This window comes from Panthera pardus, unplaced genomic scaffold, assembly GCF_024362965.1.
Source record: "Panthera pardus isolate Hobbes unplaced genomic scaffold, ASM2436296v1 HiC_scaffold_12, whole genome shotgun sequence".
Classification (NCBI taxonomy): domain Eukaryota; kingdom Metazoa; phylum Chordata; class Mammalia; order Carnivora; family Felidae; genus Panthera; species Panthera pardus.
Genome location: NW_026526677.1, coordinates 89,134,344 through 89,158,196, shown reverse-complemented (window position 1 = coordinate 89,158,196; position 23,853 = coordinate 89,134,344). Strand labels below are relative to the sequence as shown.

The following is a 23,853-nucleotide window of genomic DNA, read 5'->3' as shown; positions in this document are numbered from 1 at the left end:
AAGGAGTGGTAGTTCATTCATTATGAGTCTCTACTTGAAATTCCTGAAATGCTACTACAAAACCTGTCTAACACCTTCTCTTCCTGGTGTTCTAACAAGTCATTTAAAATGCATTTTATAAGCTCAGGGCATGTTGTGGAATGAAGAGAGCTATGTACAACTAGAAACTTTTTATTTTCAGCTCCAAACCTTCCCCCCACAGAAAAGACAGTCCTACCAGAAAAGAGATTAAAACAGAAAAAATGGGAAAGGGGTGTGGGGTGGAGGGAGTGGTGGGAGGAACAAAGATGAGAGAGAGAGGAGAGAGAGAGAGAACTGCGAATTCCACAATTACCTGAAGTTGTCTTCCCTTTCTCCCTCTTCACTTCCAGACACCTGAGTTAGAATTTCAGAATCCAACCAGAAGACACTATCATCTCCTGAAGTGCTACTCTCACTTTCAGTCTCCATCTTGTATTCGAAAAATGTAAACCTCAAGGCATGGATAAAGAACACCACCAATGTTCAAGTTGTTCAGCTCTGTTTATGTACACTCAGGTGTGTGGCTGATACACAGTGATATGTGATCATGCCGGGCCACAGTCTATTACGTGCTCGCTTAATTACAGTTGGGGTAAAGACAGGAAATCACATAGAGCACACTCACCGCCTCTGAGTGCTGCACCTGTGACACCAGAGTCCCTCCCACTGCCTCAGGCTCTGTGACCTACATAACCAAACGCAAAACCCAAATGAAGGTGGTTTTTCCCTAATTTATTTAGTCTTCTCAAAGTTTCCAGTTAATAAGTTAAAAATAGACATTTTCAAAGTGCAGGATGCTCTTATTTTGCTATTTCAGACTTAAGAAAGGTAAACAAAAAAGTAGAAAGGATAACATTTTATGTAAAAGTCTCCTGGGCCAACCACAATGAGACACACACAGACCTCACAGTTAAAAAGGATCACAATTCAGAGAGAAGGTAAGCCTGCTGTAGGGACCTGCAGGCCTTCTAATATTACATCCATCTTTCCTTCCCCTCAGTAATAACTGCCAGATACACTTGCTCAGGTATCCAAAACGGGACATAACAGCTGGGCTTGTCCATAGCCTTTTAAAGAAAAATGAATAAATACCGTAAGTTAAAAGACATTGACTATTACTTCAAATAAAGGCATGCGACACTTTTACACATCATTTAAACTGCAGATGCCCATGGGAGCAATACAATGACCTGCTGGTAAATGAGTGAAAAGTATAGCATCTGTAACACTGGCAACGACAACTGTTACTTAGAAAACAGCCATGTTGTTACCAACCACTGACATGTCAGATATTCATCTTTTGGCCCAGCAATTCCCTTTCTAGGAAATTGCCTTATTTTCACAGGTGGAAATAAGAACTGAACTGAAATATTCATGGCAGTCAAAACTTTATAACAGCAAAATAGAATAGCGAAAACAATCTAACTTGCTCATTAACAGAAAACTGGATAACCAAATTATGGAATACCCATCAAAGGGAGTGCTATACAGTTGGGTAAATGAGAAACACAAGGCAGCCCTATTGGTCACGATGTGAAACAAACCCTAAGGCCCACCATTAAGGCAAAGAAGAGAGAGGTAAAGGTGTAGAACAGTATATATGATTTGTTCCCATTCACATTTTAAAACAGGAAGGGGAAACACACATGGCTAACACGTGCAGAATATGCAGAGAAGGACGGCATGCGATCTCCGAGAGAAAACACAGCTAGACAAGAAGAATGAGAGGGAGACAGGTTTTCACTGCACCATGTGCACACAATGCTTGGAAAATAATAACTAATTTTAATATAGTCTTTATATCCCTCAGCAAACAATCCAATTTTTAAATATTATTTTAAATCAGGTGTTTTTTTTCCTCCTAAGCAGTCCTAACTCCTTGAATCTGTTTCATGAATCCAACTTATCTTTCCTTTTAATCATTTATTTTGTTTTCATTACTGTCATTGATTTGCCTCACTTCCTCAAGTCCTTTTAAACATGAAAACATGAACTGGAAGCAGTATTTTTACACAGAATAGTGAGGGCAGTCTGAGCAATACAAGCTCACTCAGGAAATCTTTTCTAGTCCTGCTGCCACTGCAGAACCTCCCCCAGACACCCCTGCTGCAGCGAGCCTTCAATCCCACCAACCTGACCTATGCACCAAGCCAACCTTCCACAGGCCTCACAGGTTTTGATTTATTTACTTATCTCTCTCTGAAAGAGAGAGAGAGAGAGAGAGAGAGAGAGAGAGAGAGAGAGAGAGAGAGAAAGCAGGGGGAGGGGCAGAAAGAGAGGAGGACAGAGGATCTGAAGCGGGCTCTGCGTTGACAGTGAAGAGCCCAAAGCAGGGCTTGAACTCACCAACCTAGAGATCATGACCTGAGCTGAAGTCACACACTTAACCAACTGAGCCCCCCAGCACCCCAGGCCTCATGGTTTTGCCTCTACTATCAGGAGTCTTAAAAAAATGGTTTTAACTTCAAAATCAACATGCGTTCTGTTCCCTTCGGTGGCTAATGAAAATCTAGCAGAAACATAAGGTAGCAGGGGGCATGCAAGGAACAAAGTGGAGTCAATCACTGGGGCTACCAGAAGCTGAGGAGGAGCCACCTTCCTGAAGACTACAATTGCTTTAACCCTTTTTCCCCTGATCGGCTTAAAACCTGAAACCTTATCAGGCTTCACTTTCCCAACAAATTGTAGTGGGGCGCAAGTCTCTGACCTACACCACAGGACTCACCATCAATAGTTTAGACTGAGTTGACTCTCTATCTTCTACTGACCAAGAGGTAAGGAAGAAAAGGGAAAGGGGAGTTCCTAAACCCATTGCAACAAGAGGAAAAGCAATTCTAGCCACAGTTTAAGAATCTGAAACTAGAATGCATTTTATGCAAGAAAAAAATTTTTAAGTGGCTTATTTTTCTAGCAGCAGTTAAGTAGTAATAGTAACAGCAAACATATACTGAGTACTTTCATGTGCCAAGCAATGTGCTATGGTTCTTAGAAACTTAGTTATAATTAATTATGTAATTCTCACAGAAGAAGCTATTTATAATCCTTATAGGTGAAGAAATTGAAGGTTAGGGTAATAATTCATCCAGGGTTACTCAGTTTATAAGTGTGCATTAAAAATACTTTTTAAAATCTAACCACCAAGGGGCACCACGGTGGCTCAGTCAGTTAAACATCCAACTCTTGGTTTTGGCTGAAGTCACAAGTTTGAGCCCCACGTCGGGCTTCATGCTAACAGTGCAGGGCCTGCTTGGATTCTCTCTCCATCTCTCTGCCCCTCCCCTGCTCACTCTCTCTCTCTCTCTGTATAAAAATAAAAATAAAATAAATAAAATAAATCTAACCTCCATGTAAAATGTTATTTGTATGGGAAGAATATGTGGTTTTCCTCCTGGTCCCCATTCAGCTCATTAGCCTGGCTGGCTTTAATCTCATAGGTTATTTTTGCTCTTTCTTTTCTTTCTTCTTTCTCTCTTTCTCTTTCTCTCTCTCTCTCTCTCTCTCTCTCCCTTTCTCTCTCTCTCTCTCTCTCTCTCTCCCTCTCCCTCTCCCTCTTTCTTTCTTTCTTTCTTTGGGGGGGGGGGGAGACACTGACCTGCATTCATTTCTACACAGCATCCCCCACACATTTGGGCTGACTACTAAAAAAGAGTGCAGGTAGGAGATCACACAAAACGGCAGCAGAGCAGCAAGAGAACTGAGGTCTTGATTTCAGGGCTCCTTTTCCCACTCTTTAAGTTAAAGTTGTTTTTCTCAAATCGCTTCAAAACAGCACACAGTGGGGTGCCTGGGTGGCTCAGTGGGTTGGGCATCTGACTTTGGCTCAGGCCATGAGCTGGAGCCCTGCGTCAAGCTCTGTGCTGACAGCTCAGAGCCCGGAGCCTGCTTCAGATTCTGTGTCTCCCTCTCTCTCTGCCCCTCCCCCGCTCATGCTCTGTCTCTCTCTCTCTCTCTCTCTCAAAAATAAACAAACGTTAAAAAAAAAATTAAAAAAAAAAAAAAAACAGCACACAGCACATAGCCAGAAGGTCAATATCCCCTAACTGGGCACCAAGCTTTGTCCACAGAATGGTTCACAATTATGACTCTAAACACAAATATACCAAACAGACTCCAGAAAATTATATATTCTCAATGTGAATAGCATGTGTCTAGGTATTATCTACATATACATATATATATGTATGTATGTATCAAATAATTCTTTGGAAAGAAAAGTTAAGCAAGTATCTTCCTAAAATATTTGCGATTGAAGATTTTCTTCCAAATGTAAGAAGCATAATCCGTAAGAGACAAATGTCATCCATCATTAATCATTCTTATACTATGTATTCATTCAAAATTTCAGATTATTTATATATTTAAATTGTTTTTCTAACCAATTGTAGGTGGTTTGTAGGTTTCCTACATTGAAATAATTAACTTCAAAAGAATAACTATTTTCTTACTTATTACAGAATATTCATGTATTCTGGATCATCATACAGAGACATCTGCTTCAGTTTATAATATATCTAAAGGGCAAACAATTATGAATATGTTACTTTATTAAAATTTATTTAAACAGAATAAATGTTATTTGTTTATAAATAAATTCATTTCATTAAAATAGCTAAAGAATACAATTAATTTAATATGATCCTCAATTGGTCACTTGAAACATAACAGAAAAAGTCTATTTGGCTGGAAAATGAAACATACCATGTCAGAGCAGGTTTTGCCTCATTAGAAATATATATTCAGAGATCTGTGAACAACTCTCCAACAAAAGCTAAATAAAATTTCCAAAAAATGGATACCTTAACAATATATCATCCCTATTACAAGAATATACGCATTTAAAAGTATATGTTCTATTTCAAAAAGCTGTTTTATGAAGCTAAAAAAAATTTTCAATAGAAATGTAAATCAGACATTGGTTCAAATCTCAACATGTCATTTATAAATAGTTTGGTTTGAGGTTAAGTAGCTTAAGTTGAGTCTCAGTTTGGTTTGGTTATCTCTAAAAAAGAAATAATAACATTGTAAGGTTGTGTGGATCACAAATAATGCATGTGATGAAACTATCATACTGTACAGTGAAGATAAGATCCTCTGTAAATGACAGCCATCAAGCTCATCATCACTGACACCATTTAGATGTTTTTATTGTTGTAATTATAAAAACTGAGAAAAAAGATATTTAATCTGCAAATATTTGGCTTTTTTTAGTTTTATCACTTTGTAATCACCCTTATTTAAAAGAGAGTAGTGATCTCATAAATAAAAGGAAACAAGTCTCAGCTAAGATATAATTTTCTACTTATCTGAACCCCTTTCATGAATGTGAAGGATGGAAAATCAAAAATTAGAACAGAAAGCTCATATATTCCCTTCATTACATTAAAACAAAGACTACAAAGTACATATAAAATTAGATCAAAGACAATTCAGCATGACATTTCCAATCTCCTTAACAAGTGATGTTAAGTGGAAATTTCCCAAGTGTATGCACAAATTCTCTCGAAATTTAACTAAAATCATATACTGTTTTTAAATTACATTCTGTATCTTTAGCTAAACAAGCAAAGATTAAAATCATAATTTTGGGGGCGCCTGGATGGCTCAGTCAGTTAAGCATCAGACTGGCTCAGGTCACGATCTCATGGTTCCTGAGTTCAAGGCCCACGATGGTCTCTCTGCTGTCAGTGTAGAGCCTGCCTCGGATCCTCTGTCTCCCTCCCTCTCTATCTGCACACTCTTGCTCTCTCTCAAAACTAAACTTTTAAAAATAAATAAATATTGAAAACATACTTTGTGGTATTAAAGTTTAAAAATGTGTAATATTTCTTATAATGTATAACTCTACCTTCAATAAATATATAATCTCAGACTACATTTTCACGGATCAGTAACTACCATCAATTGTAACATGATCTAGATAGAATCTTCATCTTGTGTAAATACTGGTTAAAGAAATATACTATGACAGTCTACTTAATCAGACTTCTTCGACATAATTTTTAACCACAGTGCTATATATAGTCTGTTTGGTATCAGTAACTTGAAAAAAAAAAATCTAGAAACACTATATACAGTAGATTCCATTATTATAAGAAAAAGTGTGTGTGTGTGTGTGTGTGTGTGTGTGTGTGTGTGTGTTTGTGTGTATGGCATAACATTATATACATATAGGCTTGGGAGACCATATAACAAAAATACTGTGTGAGTTTTACTTTCTTTATCTACAATTTTGCTAATTTTTAACACAAAAGTGTGTTAGCTGTTTTGGTTAACTCATAAGTTAAAAGATCCATTCCATAGTTTCTTCTCTTGAATACTCGAGAATTATTACCCTAGAATATACCTCATCTACCCAAGAAATCAACAACAAAATTTTAAAAAATGCTTATTGAATACATATGAGTGAATGACAGAAAAATTTACATCCCAAGCATAGGGAATATAAAGTTCAAAAATAAATAAAGTCAGTGTGAATAAATAAGGCAATCTTTTTATACAGACCAAGGCAAATCTAAAATGAAGATAAAGATACATAGATTTATATTCAAGTTTGAATGACACAGTAATTAGGGATTGAGTATCTGCCAATTTCTTCCAATTTGGCTGGAACCAGACAGTAATATTATAATCTGTGGTGCTTTTCATGTGATGTGTTCAAAAGATGTAGTGAATGCAAAGTATATCTTATGATGTCTCAAAAAGTACTTCAAAATAATAAAATTGTTTCTTAAGTGTCAATTTAGAATCTTCAAATTATATCACTGTTCCCTTGAGATAAGGTAAGCATGTTTAGAAACTGAACTAACTTGTTATTTACTGATATGCAATTTATTAAGCTGTTTCACAGTTATAAGTAGCATTCAAGTTAAATATACAAAGCAACTGAAAACAATTGCTAAGTACAATTTCTGAGTACCCATGGTTTCCATTTAGGAAATCATGTTGGAATTTTATTAATTTAATGAAGTTCAGATGATCCAAATTCCTCTGTGCTTATCACCTATGTGAACTCAGGAGTTCTATTTCCTCATCTGATCAGAATAACCATCCCCAATTGTATCGCAATTGAAGTGATTATATGAAACAATATATATAAAGTATCTACCAAAACATTTGTGAATAATAGGTGCTAAACAAAACCGAGAGGTATAATAAAAGGAAGATGTTTCATGAATCTATGTTTTAGGTCTACTAAAAAATGTTACACTGCTTCAGAAGAATTAAAATTCTCATGAGACAAGGACTCTTTTTTAAATTAGTAAAATATCATCATCTCACCAAAGGTGATTAGCCAATAATCCATTAATATCTTCAATATGTAGCCAATGTACAAGGCTTTCCAATTGCCATGAACCTTTTTTTAAAAAAACAGTTGGTTTTTTTGAATCAGAAAGTCCACACATGGTATTTTAGTTAATAAGTCTCTTGAGTCCCTGGTGATTTAAACGTCCCCCCCCCCCCCCCACCGCCTTTATTTTTGTTGTACATCTGTTGGAGAAACCAGGTCCTGTATATTCTCTAACACTCAGGATTTTGCTGATTATATGCCAACAGTCTGGTTCTACAGGCTCCTCTAGCTCTCATATTTCCTTTACAGGCATTAATTCTTAAAAGCTACGTGGAATGCTTTAGTCTGATATTTTCTGCCTTATTTGCCAATCTTCTAAAATAAGTATTAATCAAATGACAAATACTAAACAAACAAAATGATAAAATGATAGAAATGCAAAGACAAAAGTAACCAAAGGCCATTGATCATACACTCTTGCAATAAGGTATTAGTGGAACAGCTACCCAAGGCAATGCACATTAAGAGGTTTCAAGCATTGGTTGACTTTTACCTAAATGGGCCCTTGCATCTTCCACTGGCATCTATGATATTTCTATGTCTCCTGCGACATAATCTACTGAGTTCACTGGCAATACCTGTACACATCTGAACCTATGACTACTAAGACTCAACCCAGTATGCAAACATACTGTATGCAAACATTAGTCCCTATCATTTTTTTAAGTTTCATTTTTATTTTTTCTTATTTTTTTAATGTTTTTTTATTTATTTTTGAGACAGAGACAGAGCATGATTAGGAGAGGGGCAGAGAGAGAGGCAGACACAGAATCTGAAGCAGCCCCCAGGCTCTGAGCTGTCAGCACAGAGCCCAACTCGGGGCTTGAACTCACGGACTGTGAGCTGACCTGAAGTCGGATGCCCAACCGGCTGAGCCACCCAGGCGCCATGTCATTTTTATTTATTTTGAGAGAGACAGCACAAGTGAGGGAAGGGCAGAGAGAGGGAGAGAGAGAGAATTCCAAGCAGGCTCTGCACTGTGGGGCTCAAACTCACAAACTGTGAGACCATGACCTGAGCCAAAACCAAGAGTCGGACACTTAATTAAGCCGACTGAGCCACCCAGGCACTCCAGTCCTAATTACATAACATAACAGCTGTTATGAACTACCCTTAAAAGAGAGCACAGAAACATTATCATTACTCCTATCTGGGCTGTAACTAAAAACAACAGATACCCTAGAATAAACTATCAATTAGATGAATAAAGTTGAAATATGGAAATGCACCATTACCTAGTATACTAAATCTAGTTCATTAACTTTGAAACATTTGGAATTAAATAATTACTAGGAATCAAGAAGTCAAAGATTTACCTATAACAGGGTGCACATCTTAGAAAACACTAATTCATAACAGAGATAAACAATAAACCTTCATGAGCTTGGAAATCTCACATGTTAGTACAAAATAACATAGTTTGTGGAGAACTAGACCATCTCCTCTCCACCAACCCCAAGAAAACACTGTTACTATTTGGCCAGTGTATCAGAATCTAAGCATCAAAGAACAGTTAAGACACAGAGAGAGAGAGAGAGAGAGAGAGAGAGAGAGAGAGAGAGAGAGAGAGAGAGAGAGAGAGCAAGCAGGGGAAGGGCAGAGAGAGGGAGACACAGAATCCAAAGCAGGCTCCAGGCTCTGAGCTGTCAGCACAGAGCCCGATGTGGGGCTTGAACCCACAAACCGTGAGATCATGACCTGAGCCAAAGGCAGACACTTAACTGACTGAACCACCCAGGTGCTTGAAACTAACAAGTTCTTAAGTGAAAAAATGGAAAAGACAATTCATCATGCACTGGTTTTTCTGCCAGCATCAAACAACCAGCCAATGATTACCATCCACTCAGTCATTTTTCAAACATAAAACACAAAACAGATACCAGCACCAAAAAAAAAAAAAAAAAAAAAAAAAAAAAAAATCACTTTAGTACAGCAGTCTACTATTTTCAAAGCATTCTGACATATTTCAAAGCAAATGGCAAAGAGGAATTAAGCCGAGGGAAGGGTGGAAATTTTATATTTAAAACACAGATTTTAGGGAACTTTTAAAAGAAAAAGCATTGAGAATTGAATTCACTATAATTTCCCCATAACTCCACAGTCAAATATTAAAGAACTTAATAATATATAAAGATGCAACACATTCCAGGAAATTAATATGCAACAAGAAAATATGGTCATAGCATTGTTTTAAAACTAAGGATGTTCCCTTCAACTGCGTCTTTAAGACAGAAATTTTCAATCCTTTTTTCTACCCCCAAAGAGTTCAAAAATATGTGCACATCCATTAACAAAGCTGACTCAACCTATTTAGAGATTTATTTTGATCAACAACAATTTAAAAGCAAATTATCTTTGAAAGTGTCATGCTTGTTGAGCATTCAAACCGTAAGGTGAAAATCATTTTAATTAGAACTGAATTTCATTGAAATTGGCAGCACAAAAGAAGTTAGTTTTAAAGAGGGATGGGGAGGGAGCAAGGGCTAGATGAAATGCAATCTCTGGTCAGCTAAGGGCAAAATATGAGGGTAAAAAGGAGAACGGCAAACATACAACTCCTTAAAAATTCACAGATGAAACTGGCATAAAACATTAACCAGATTACCTGGGGATAATAGTAAGGGTACTCAAAACATTCTGGAAATAACACGAAGGTGTCAGGATACTGAACTGCACAGACCCAAGCTATGAGTCAGTACGGGAAGTAAGCCTTATGTTGACTAACACTTGTGTTAGGCAGTCATTTCTGAATCAGGAACATTCACCCAACTGAATATCCAGTGTGACAGTAAAGAAGATTTTGGCCAGAGGCTACTTTCTGCTGAAAAGAATGAAGGACCAGAGAAACATCTGTGTCAGGCAACACACACAACTTGAAATAACTATTAGCACGTATAAAAAATGTCAGAGATTCCACTATTTTCAAAGTTAGGAGAAATCTTAAAGACTACCTAATCTGAAGTTTAGTAAACTTAAACTCTAGAAATTCATGCTTCCTTTTCTCCCTTACAATTGTATAATAAATTTTCACACAGCATACCATTTTAATTCTGATACCCACAAAAACCTACTGGTGTGATCAAGAAAACAACACTGTCTCTGTATATTACATGTGAGAAAACTGAGGCTCGTCCAAGTCAAATAATTTATAAGTGGTATTTCTCTTAGGTTTTTTGTGAAGGAACAGCTAAAATGTCTCCTCCGCTAAAAAAATTTTCAAATTGTGTCCCAGTCCAAAGTATTTTCCTTTCTGCTGCCCTGCAATATTTTCAAAAACACTTTCAAATTACAGGAGAATTTCTAAAATACAAGAGAAATGGGCAAAGAAAGAGTAAGTGAATTGTCCCAAGGATGGAGGTAAGAGTCTGACTCCACAGATTATCACTACATTGTTCCCCAAAATGATCACTAGATACGGTCTCTTCTGCTAGAACACATTTCTGTAACATGAATTAGATCATAGCCAGATTATATGTAACACTTTTTTTCCCACACATTAATGTTTTCAGTCAGGTACACGGAGTTCACTACCATACGGTGGATGTAACCAAATGCAGGGGATGACTGCACTGTGCAAACCCCCGTGTCCATCCACACCACTCTGCTGCTAGTTCAACTTAGTCCTATGCTACCTCTGGTATGCATAGTACTTCCGCATTTTTGCATGCTTTGTCCTCATCTCTGTAATTCAGCAGCCTCAACACTTCATTACACCTCTTTCCATCAAGCAATCATCACCTTTCTCTAAAGATAAAATCCTATACTTATTGTACTATTTCTTAACTTACAAGCCGTTTGACATTATCTTTTTAACTACGCTTTTGCTTTTATTAGTATTCTGGATACAAAGCTGTACAGATTTTGAATGATTTGTACAACTCTATTTCTACCAGACCTTTTTAGTGCATGATTTGTAAAACCACAAGATTTTTCAGAAACACATATATCACATTATAGCAAAAATTGTATAAAAATATTTTAAAGCCAATATCATCATTTACTGTATACTCCTCTACGGCCAGTCAGATCTCCCAAGTCTTACTGCAGAATAAAACTGCTGCCATCAAAAATACTGAACATCTAACAGAACAACAGAACAGCTAGCTATTCCCTATGCAGCTCAATGTCTTCTACGCAAACCAAGAGCCAGGAGTTCCTCAGTGATGTAAGAGAACTACACACGCATACTATGGCTGGCCCCTACACTTGACTGGACATCAGAATCACCTGAGTTGCTTAAAAAAAACCAGGTTCCCCCACCCCCATACAGACCCACTGGATTTCCAGAGACCAGATCCTAGAATCTGTACTCCTGTAAGTGCAGAAATCCTTCAGTTGATTCTATTTATCTGACAGCCCAGTTGCTTATGATCAGGTATTTACAGAAGAAAGAAACAAGCATAAAAATTACACACCCTCCTGGGGCGTCTGGATGACTCAGTGGGTTGAGCTCAGGTCATGATCTCAGGGTTCATGAGTTCAGGCCCCACATCGGGCTTGCTACTCTCAGTGCAGAGCCCGGATCTTCTGTCTCCCTCTCTCTCCACCCCTCCCCTGCTTGCACTCTCCCTCTCAAAAATAAATAAACATTTTTTTTAAAATTACACATCCCCAAAATGATATGCGTTTACTTTCTGAAGCGATCAATAATTCAAGCAAAAGAAATACCATTCCTAAATAAAGAGTATTAAAACTGTATAAACGGCCATTTTTAACCCCGTAACTTGGAATTAATTCAAATTGATCAATCCAAATACAGAAGGGCTGCTCATTAGTTGTGAGTATGAAAAGGCTAAATGAGTGGTACTACTAATGTAACCACCAACTACATATACCCCCTTGCTGTCTGCCTCATAAGCAAATCAGGCCCTCACCGCAGGAAATGGAAGCAAAATCATGGGGTTAATAACACGTAGCAAGTTTTATTTTCTTGGCACAGAGCTCCAGCAACCTGCAGGAAACAAAGTCACCACCTTCTGACTTTTTTATTTTGAAATTCGTGGGTCTACTGGGGCAAATTGTTCTCAGTAAGGCTGTACCAATAACACTTATGCTATTCTAACCATACCACTTAACTTCCCTTAATTTATACTTATTTCTCCATTAACATTTCTTAAATGCTTGCATGAATCTACCTCAACTGGTATAGTACAACAGTAGACAACGTGGTACAAATGTAAACACTCTAGGTGACAATCAGAACAAGGTGCGCTTGTACAAAATGCTCTAGGAAAGTTCCTGTCATGCTATATTCTTAAATTTATGTTCTTAAATATCTGTGACCCAGAATACTTACACAAAGGCAACAAAGTTTTAATTTGGTGGCTAAAAGAAATTGTTCATTTTACAAATAAAGAAACCTTATTTGTACTACCAGACATGATCAACTTGGGTTTCAAATTTTATTTTTATTTGGTCTTTACCTAGTTGTTCCCCAAAATACATGTCTCATTTTATTTTACAAATAGTACATTTCAAACAAAATAGAGTCCACCTAAAGAATCCATGAATTTTCATTTGTTTAAGCCTCAAGTGTTTTGACTCACTTGATAGTTCTGCTATTTGAAATTTAAATGATGAAAACTGAGATACAGGGTAATCAAGAGATGCCCCTCAGGCACTAACATGCTGCTATGCTCAATGAAATTCACATTTCACTGAAAATGGACAAAATCACTGCTTCGGTTAAACCAGAAAAATACCCCAGGAGGTATTTTATCTGTCACAAAGGATGTGGTTTACCACCTATAGCGGCTCAATTTTAATCTTCCATTTGTCAGAACTACTTGCCACAGGCAAATGACAGTATCTAATATACTGAAATTTCTTGCAACCGACAGATGCTGTAACAACAACGGAGAAAAGCAACTGATGCAACAGTCCAAAGTGTGTCCTCACAACACACAAAACCCTGACTAAATAACGTATTGCAGGACATGTCAAAAATAATATGCCCTACCTCAGTTGCATTAAATGGATTCTGCATTATTAAAACATAAATATTAGACTAAAACTCGTGAAAATGTTCCCTTATCTTGAATTAAATTTTTGTGTTGCAGGTAACATTTTTTTAATAGTGTCACATTTTCATAATGCTACATGAGCCATTTACAAACAGATTCACTTCAAACAGATACAGTGCTCTGTAACCGCCAAGATATCAAAGCTTACATAAGGACACTGTAGGGATGATAAATTGAGGTGGTCAATGAGGACAGGAAGAGACAGAGTTTGGCAGGGGGAGGGGGGCTGTTAAATGACTTTTTAAAATAAAAATTATAAAAATCCTTAAGATGAAAATCTCTCTCTTATGTATCTTATCTTGTCCATGCTTGTTGCTCAAGAAGCAATTTTTAAAAGAAAACTATAGTAGTACTCTTCCCTGTAATCCATAACCTCAGACTAACCGTGAGAAAAAAAAGTCAGACAAACTCAAATTGAGGGACATTCTACAAAATAACCTACCAGTACTAATCAAAACTGTCATGGTCGTCAAAACTATGGGTAGTCTGAGAAATTGTCACAACCAAGAACTGCCTAAGGAAAAATGATGACTAAGGGTGATCTGGTATCCTGGAACGGGGGGAAAAATTAGGTAGAAACTAAAGATTCAAATAAAGTATGGACCACAGATAATAATTATGTATCAATATTGATTCATTACATATAATAAACGTACCATACTAATGTAAGATGTTAGCAAAAGGATATGCAGTTATTGGGAACTCTGTATTACGTGTAACTTTTTGCTAAATCTAAAACTGTTCTCAAAATTTTTTTTGTAAGAATTCTGCTGTAAGTGATAGAAAACATAACAAACTGGACTGAACATAAAAGAAATGTACTGGCTCACATAACTGAAAATGCCTAAGGAATGGTCTCACTTTAAGTACAGAAAGATTCAGAGGATTCCAATGTTTTCAGGAAAGTGTCTTCACTTGTTGACTTTGCCCTGTTCTCCAAATGTTGGCTATAATATTAGGTTTCAGATACAGTTTTGCTATAACATTTGTTTTGAAAATACAAATTTGTTCCAAAGTGATCGATATATTACGAAACAATTTGAACACAGCGTGAATTTTGCATTTGTTCACACATGCTTTCATCTGCTAAAAGAACTAGGTCAGGAGTTGGCAAACTTTTTCTGTAAAGGTCCAAATAATACTTTAGGCTTTGTGAAGCATATGTTCCGTCACAACTCTCCCTCTGTAGAAGGAAAGCAGTCCACAGGCACCAGCACGAGGGCATGGATGTCTTCAATAAAACTTTATTTACCAAAACAGCAAGGGCCTTACTTAGCTTGTCAACCAGGGTTCGGGTTAGGTGAGGGCAGAAGGCTGCACTCAGCGGAACCTAGCTCTTTCGGAACACAGAAAACGCATCTGACCAGGAGGACATGCCACACCTACCCACATGCGGTATTGCGCCTTTTCAACCAATTATTGATCCGCCTACTCCCACCATTTCACAGCTCCCAAACTGCAGCCCTTCCAATCACATGGTAGCCACTGTCCTGCACCCTCTTTTCTGGTGGCCACCACAGATTCAGTTTCACTGAGCTATCTAAGATTATTTACCTACGCTGTGTCCAAAAAAGTGTACTTGTGCCATCTGCTCATGGACTTTAACCTTGCAACAGGAAGGTGGAATCCCTATTTGATACCTAAGTAAGACTGGGGTGAGGATTCCCAAAAACTCAAGGGCTATTATAAAAATAATAATTGGGGCGCCTGCGTGGCTCAGTCGGTTGAGCGTCCGACTTCGGCTCAGCTCATGATCTCGCGGTCCGTGAGTTCGAGCCCCGCGTCGGGCTCTGTGCTGACAGCTCAGAGCCTGGAGCCTGTTTCAGATTCTGTGTCTCCCTCTCTCTGACCCTCCGCCGTTCATGCTCTGTCTTTCTCTGTCTCAAAAATAAATAAACGTTAAATAATAATAATAATAATAATTTAAAAAAAAAACACTTGAGAAAAACAAGTACAATAGCTACAGAATAGCACGCCTTAGTATGTGATGAATTTATGCAAACTCAGTAATATTTATGCAGCACTGGATAGGATTTCAAAGAGTTTAAAGACATGCATTTTTAACAAAACAAGCTTCCAAAAAATCTGTCTCAGTGTAGGTCACCTGGTACTCACTTGAAAAACAGCAAATCTGTTCCACTGCTAGAAAAAAAACTGTGATGAATTTAGTGAAGATAGTATGCTTTAATTCTGTTCTTTAGAGTAAACTTAAAGGGTTTTCAAGGATACTTTTAACCAAGTATTACTTTCACCTTGTGCACTGACTTCAAAACTAACCTACGGATTAAGTGCAGCTCACGGATATTGAAGTAAACAAAGGTTTCCAAAGTATACACTCTCAGAGTTTATAAATCCAATTGCAACTTGCTTAAGTCTGATCAGGTAGATAATACTTTTTCTCATCAAGACTATATATTGAGGGGCGCCTGGGTGGCTTGGTCAGTTGATCGTCCGACTTCGGCTCGGGTCATGATCTCACGGTCCGTGAGTTCGAGCCCCGTGTCGGGCTCTGTGCTGACAGCTCAGAGCCTGGAGCCTGTTTTGGATTCTGTGTCTCCCTCTCTCTCTGCTCCTCCCCTGTTCATGCTCTGTCTCTCTCTGTCTCAAAAATAAATAAACGTTAAAAAAAAAAAATTTTTTTTTAAAAGACTATATATTGATTTTAAATGTCAATATGCGGGGCATCTGAGTGGCTCAATCAGTTGAGCATCTAACTTCGGCTCAGGTTGGTGGGTTCAAACCCCGAGTCGGGCTCTGTGCTGACAGCTCAGAGCCTGGAGCCTGCTTCGGATTCTGTGTCTCCTTCTCTCTCTGCCCCTCCCCCATTCATGCACGCGTACTTTCTCTCTGTCTCTCTCTTTCTCACTCTTTCTCTCTCAAAAATAAAATAAACATGAAAAAAAATTTTTAAGTCAATATGAAATGCTTTTTAAAAATTGCCTGCCTTGGGGCGCTTGGGTAGCTCAGTCATTTAAGCATCAGATTTCGGCTCAGGTCATGATCTTGAGGTTTGTGGGTTCCAGCTTCACATTGGGCCCAGAGTCTAGAGCCTGCTTCAGTTTCTGTATCTTCCTCTCTCTCTGCCCCTCCCCCACTTGTGCGCTCTCTCTCTCTCTCTCTCTCTCTCAAAAATAAACATTAAAAAATAATAAATAAATAAAATAAAAATTGCCTGCCTTTATGAATTCCACTCAAGTCTTATCTATAAATTACCTCCCCAAACTCAACAACTTTTTTCACATTGCTATGCCTTTGTATGTAATATTTAACCCCTCTCCTTTGAATAGCCTTTCACCCTTTGCTTGGTAAACAAGGACTCATCCTTCAAGACTCAAGCAACACTCCTGTGTGAAGTCCTTCTTCCCACTGATTATCATTGTTTGGTTTTTTTTAATGTTTATTTATTTTTGACAGAGAGAGAGAGAGACAGAGCATGAATGGGGGAGGGGCAGAGAGAGAGGGAGACACAGAACCTGAAGCAGGCTCCAGGCTCTGAGCTGTCGGCACAGAGCCTGACGCGGGCCTCAAACTCATGGACTGTGAGATCATGACCTGAGCCGAAGTCGGACGCTTAACCACTGAGCCACCCAGGCGCCCCTGATTATCATTGTTTTATTCTGATTAATGATAATCTTTCCAGCGTGTGCTCAGTAATCATTATGCTTTTGGAAACAGACAGACACACATACACAAACAGACTTTATCAGGTTAAAACAACAGCCATACTATTCCTTTTATAAAGACTGGATGTTGAATTTTAACAAATGGTTTTTCAAAACGAGATTTTTCATTTGATTTATTTATATGGTGATTTACAAAAGGAAGGATTTTTGCTTTCAAGGATGGGAGGAGGGGATAATCACATCTTGATCATAGTGTATTTTTCTTTAATGAGTGTTGGATTCTACTAATATTTAAAGGATTTTTACACTGGTAGGCATTTGTGAGACTAATCAATTTTTTGTGCAATCTTTGCCAAGTTTGCTAGATCTTTTAAAGATTGTTAAACTCTCCCTTCTTTTTCTCTTCTCTGCCAGCATTCTATTTGAATGGCCCTGGTATTACCCCTTTAGTAAAGGTGTAGTGGACTTCCTCTCCAGTACCATCCAAGTCCGCTGGCTTAGAGTGGCAAGTTTTTCTATTTCCTCTGTAATCGCTCTGCTTCAATTTTCTCTCTTCTAAAGTCGGCTTGGTAATTCAAACTTTCCTAGAAATAGCATCCAGTTCATTCAGTTTCTTGTATCTATCTCATCAGAGCTAAACAAATCTTACCGGTCCTTTACGTTTTTCATGTGTCCATGTCGCTTTCCAAATGAAACTTAACAGATTAATTATTTCATTGTTTTCTAAAATAAAACCACTCTTTAACTTCTCTAATTGGATCATCACCTACTGAACATGTTACTTAACTTCTCAGAGCCTATAGTTCAGGAATAACAGCTCCTGTTTCACAAGGGCACTGGGAGAAAGAACTAAATGAGCACACATATGTAAAGTGCTTAGAACACATCCTTGCATTCAGGGCACTCTATTAATTTCTGCCCTGATCTCTGAATTCATTTCCAATTGCTACTGTAACAAATCACCCCAGACTTAGTGGCTTAAAGGAACACAAATTTATCTGATAGTTCTGGAAGTCAGAAATCCAAAATCAGTCTCACTGAACTAAAGGTCGGCAGGGCCACTCCCTTGAGGAGCGAAGAGAATCTGTTTCTTGCCTTTTACAGCTTCTACAGGCCATCTGCATTCCCTGGCTCATGGCCTTTCCAAAGATCACTCTAACCTCATGCTTCCATCACATCTACTCGCTCAGACACTGCTGCTTCTGTCTTATAAGAACCCCTAAGAAAACCTCGGGCCCACCCAGATAACCAGGATAATCTCCCCACGTTAAGATCCTTAACTGAACCACATCTGCAAAGTCCCTTTTGCCGCATGTAGTCATGTGATACAGGTTCCAAAGACCTATCCCTGTCCTAGTACCTAGAATTTGTGAATGTTATTTTACTTGAAAAAAAGGATCTTTGCAGATTATGATTAAGGATCTTGAGATGAGAAAATAACCCTGGAGGGGCATCTGGGAGGCTCAGTTAGGTGTCTGACTCTCGATTTCAGCTCTGGTCATGATCTTGCAGTTCGTGGGTTTGAGCCCCGCACAGGGCTCTGCACTGGTGACACAGAGCCTGTCTGAGATTTTCTCTCCCTCCCTCTCTCTGCCTCTCCCTCATTCACTGGCACATGCATGCCCTCTCTCAAAATAAATGAATAAACATTAAAGAAAAATAACCCTGGCTTATTAGGTGGTCCCTAAATACCACCTCTGAAGAGAGAGAGATTAGACACACAAGAGAGGAAAAAGTGATGGGAAGACAGAGGCAGAAGCAGCCACCAGAACCAAGAAAAGATGAGGAACCAGTCCTCCCCCAGAGCCTCTGGAGGGAGCATGGTTCTGCCCATACCTTGATTTCTGAGAGAATAAATTTCTGTTACATCACCCAGTTTGTGGTTATTTGCTGCAGCAGCCACAGTAAACTAACACAGTCACGGGACACATCTGAGAGGCTAATATTTAGCCTTTATTAAAACCCCTTCCTTTACTGTCTTTGGATATATTTTTAGTATTTTCCCTCTCCTTAAGTTAGGTGGATAATTCACTTATTCTAATTACTTCTTGCTTATTAATATGGATATGTGAGACAAATAATCCTCCCTTATATGCAGGTTTAGCTAAACCCCATCAGTTCTAGTACATTTTGTTTCCACTGTCCTTTTCTCCTTTTTCCTTCCTCTTTGTAGAGCTGTTAATTTACAAGTAATAGTGTTTTTGTGTCTTATATGTTTTTGATTGTTAATTTCTTTTATTGCAATGTGATCAGAGACTACTAGTCAATTATTTCTATTTGGGGGGATTTCTTGAGGGTTTTTAAATGACCCAGTATATGATCAGTTTTGAACAAAGTATATTGATTGAACAAAGTTCAATAAATTTCAATTAGATTTACCTTATGTTAATTGGAGTTTCCTAAATCTCTCTTTTTTTTGTCCACCGTTATCTCCAACATGTTTCCATTTTTCCTTAATTCATAGTTTTGGCTTTATGTTTGTTAATGCTGTTATTTGAAGCATAAATAATCAATGTGTACACTTTATCATTACAAACCTTCTTTGTCTGTTTTAATACTTTCTGCATGGAATTCTACCGTCTTACACCAAAACCTATATTGTTCTCATCCTTTCTTGTTAGCTACTGCTTCAAGTAATCCAGAAAATTTTCTTCTCTGCTCTGAAAACAAAGCAGCCATGAGGAAGTAACACTTGCCATACTTAAGTTTAATAAAGACACTGATATAAAACAGTGGTAAAAGTAGGTCACCTTTAAAGCCATGTCATACCCAGAGTTACACCGTGCCAAAATCTAACATTGCATGAGCAGTAAGAAAACATTAAATGTTAAATCCATTAACATTTTTAAAGTTCAGTATAAAAGACATTTCCATGGCACCTGGGTGGCTCAGTCAGCTGAACATCCAACTCTTGATTTCAGCTCAGATCATAATTTCACGGTTGGTGAGAACAAGCTCCACATAGAGCTCCTTGCTGTCAGTGTGGAGCCTGCTTGGGATTCTCTCTCTCTCCCTCTCTCTGTCCCTCCCGAGCTCATGTTCTCTCTCTCAAAATAAATAAATAAACTTGAAAAAAAAAGACATCTCCTTTCTACGAGCATTTCTAAAGCTATCTTCTTTTATAACCATGTACAAATATGCTCTGCAATTTATATACTGTGAATCATATAACAGTTACTTCTGAGATATCTATCTTCACTAGAAATATAAGACTCAAAAACAAAGAAAAAGGTAAAAAATTTCAGTGCTATTTTCCATTTCTGATTTCTAAATAATTTCAATGAAATTAAAAAGATTAAGAAAACAAATACCATACAGTCCTTAAGGATTATTCTGACATTTAGTTATTTATTTTCTTTTTTTTTAAGTTTATTTATTTATTTTGAGAGAAAGAGAGAGAGCAAGCATGAGTGCAGGAGGGGGCAGAGAGAGGCTGGGGAGAGACAGAATCTTAAGCAGACTCCATTCTGCAGTGAGGAGCCCAATGTAGGGCTCAAACCCACAAACCGTCAGACACTTAACCAACTGAGCCACCCAGGAGCCCCGAATTATTCTGACCTTTTAAGTAAATACTCCAGTCACAGAAACAGTGATATACTTATCACTGGGGTCATCTTTGTAAAGTGGTCAAAAATATTAGCTTGGGAGTCAAATCTGAATTCAAATCCCAGCCCTGCTGATTATCATGGGACCTTGGGCAAGCTATTTAGCTTAAACTTCAATTTCCTTATATACAAATTGGATTAATACCACCTGCTTGATAAAGACACTGGGAGAATTAAATATGACAATATAAACAATAGGCTTGGCAATGTACCTACTACATAGTAAGTGCTTATAAACTGTTGTTGTGAAACTCTCAAGTAAAACATCAAGACCGATTCTGACATCTACTTCTAAAGTCTTCTGACATTTACAAAGTATTAACTTTATGTCCGTTCAAATTCATATTACATGACTTTAAACACACTGTGAAGAATTAAATATATTAAATAATATCTACTTAGTATAAATCTGGTACTGAAAATATAGGCAAACTTATCCATGGTATCCCACTGTTACAGAGCGGAGCGCAAACTTCTTTACGTGGTATACATGACCTGGCCTTTGTATATCTGTCCAACATGGCATCTTCTGTCAATCAACCATAGCAATGATTTACAGTTCTCCACCCTTACCATGCTGTTTCTAGTTCTTTACAGAAGTGGTTCCCTATACTTTATACACTCCATTCTCTATCTCAACCACACACACACACACACACACACACACACACACACACACACACCTCTACACACGTGGCAAAATTCTATTTGTTCTAAATGAAGTCAAGTGTCACCTCCTTTAAGAAGCGAGGCTTCTTTTACCTGACTTCCTCAGATAAAAATTTATATAAACATAAATGGTGATAACAGAACTATAAATGGTGGCAAGACAGATAAGATAGAAAGGGGAAGGATAAATACATGCCAAAGTAAAGACAGAGTGAGGGAGAAAGGGCTCAAAGAAAAGTTTCAGAACGCATGCATCTGAAGCACAGGAAGAACCTTTCACCTAATGCCACGTAACAAACACTATTCAGGATTACAACTCCTAGCTAATTTAAAGGTAAGGCCTAATAATAACACGAGGTGGATATTGTACCAGGAAGCAGACTCCAATATATTTGGCATCTAGCATGTTTACCGGAAAGTGCTAGTGGGATCAACATCTGTAGCAAGGAAAAGGAGCCCAAATTAAAAGGGAGAGGTTAAGAAAGAGAGGTTGACTTTCACGGAAGACCCAATGAAAGCTGCAGCCAACCCCTGGGGAGCACTAATGTGACTCTTCAGAACTGAGGAGGGGCAACAGGGACAACTCTTTATACCCTGTATCAATCAGTCTTTTGGCCACACTGGTAAGCGCTATTGAAATTCACAAACATACAAAAACCAAACTGCAAACTCAGATAATGCTCTTAATAATTTGATAACTGGATTTTAAAATTTCTTTTCAGGGATGCCTGGGTGGCTCAGTTGGTTAAGTGTCTGACTCTTGATTTCGGCTCAGGTCATGATCTCAGTTTTTGAGTTCAAGCCCCACATCAGGCTCCATGCTGTCAGTGTGGAGCCTGCTGGGAATTCTCTCTCTCTCTCTCTCTCTCTCTCTCTCTCTCTCTCTCTCTCTCTCTCTCTTTTCTCTCTCTCTGCCCCTCCCCTGCTGGTGCTCTCTCTCTCAAAATAAACTTTAAAAATAAAAATTATTTTCACCTTTTAGTTGGAGCATTATTTCAAATAGAAATGCCTTATTTTGGGGCTCCTGGGGGGCTCAGTCAGTTAAGCGTCCAATTTCAGCTCAGGTCACGATCTCATGGTTCATGGGTTCGAGCCTGGCATCAAGCTCCAAGCTGACAGCTTAGAGTCTGGAGCCTGCTTCAGATTCTGTGTCTCCCTCTCTCTCTGCCCCTATCTCACTCACACTCTGTCTCTCTTCTTCAAAAATAAATAAACATTTATAAAAATAGGAAAAAAAAAAGAAATGCTTTATTTTGAAAGCTGTATATTTTCTTACTAGAAATAAATATAAATCTCAGTTATATATGTACAGAGAACTATATATAAAGTTGTTTTATCATAGTGTATCCATGATGATTAGCTAGTTGTTATTAATTATCAAATATAAAACTGGTTAAAGATTTACAAACAAAACCTATCTTTTCTTTCTAGTCTTACTGTTTTGAGTTCAAACTGAGACACCCTTCCTGAAATTTTTCTAGTATTCCTGTCCTCCAAATGGTAAATAAGAAAACTTAAACCTATTTTCCAGGTACACGTTTCTGAAGTCTGTTATGCAATCTAAGCTCTACATAGGAAGCAGAAAAGAATGGAGAATTAAAGTCACACACACCAGCAGAGATTATGTTCTTAGGCAATTTCTCAGACACTTAATCTCTATTCTTTCAGTCCAGAAATACAATTTCTCCAGTAATTTTCAAACTTTTCTGATTTTTGATAATTTCAATAACATTAACATATTATTTATAAATTATTAAGACTTGTCTCAAACTTTCTCAGGCCAGACCACAACTTTATTTTTCTGCCATGTAACTAATAATATTCTGTCTCCCAAAGGGAAAAAGGAAGGTGAGAGATACGTTCCTACTTACAAATAAAAATACTGAAAATCCCAAAGCTATTACTATTCCCATTAACTACCCATCCACACACACAACGCTTATACTGAATCGCCCCAAAATTTAATCTGCTGAAAACACAGGGATGCATAACCACTTTGTCACGAGAAAACAAATCCTAATAATCCCATTTTCAAACACAGTTCTTCACCATCCTAAAGCTCATGGACAAACAGTGAAAAGAAATTATACTGTGGGCAAATGAGGTTTTTGAAACTACAGCACTTGCATAAATTGCTTAAGAAAACTAGATCGGGCAGAGCAGATAATTTCATGGTAAATATGTTTTTCCTTTAACGAACATTCCCTAGAATAAATTACCTTTTTTAAAACCAGAGTTATCATTAACCAAGATAATGTGGCTTAAACCCCTTTAACGTACTTATTCACCATGTGGTGAGTCCAGGAGAGCACAGGGTGGACAAAACACAGAAAAAAATGCAGAAGATCAATTTTAGGGCAACAGAAAGGCTCTGTATATGGCACAGGTTAGGAGTAAAAGAGAACGGCAAATGGGACTACCAATAAAGATATGTGAATAAACTCTGGGACCCAGGGCAAACGGAAAAAAAGTTATTTTAACCTTGGTGCCACAGTAACAACAGAAAATAAAAGGTCACCTTTCCTTTCTGGAGAAAACAAAAAATGACTATTTTTATCAGGAGG

At 37.8% G+C, this 23,853-nt stretch overlaps 1 protein-coding gene across 4 annotated transcripts in view; it reads right to left on the bottom strand.

The window, feature by feature from the left end:
* The window catches only part of ARHGAP32 (Rho GTPase activating protein 32), a 298,270-nt gene that overhangs the window by 198,026 nt on the left and 76,391 nt on the right, over positions 1–23,853 (bottom strand). For 2 of the 4 annotated variants that reach the window (XM_019421404.2, XM_019421405.2), the window contains exon 1: positions 335–555. The exons of the other annotated variants lie outside the window; for them this stretch is intronic. In XM_019421404.2, coding sequence (XP_019276949.2) covers positions 335–450 — 116 coding nt within the window. In that variant the 5' untranslated portion in view covers positions 451–555. Of the gene's footprint in view, positions 1–334; positions 556–23,853 lie in introns of those variants that run through there. 4 annotated transcript variants of the gene reach the window in all.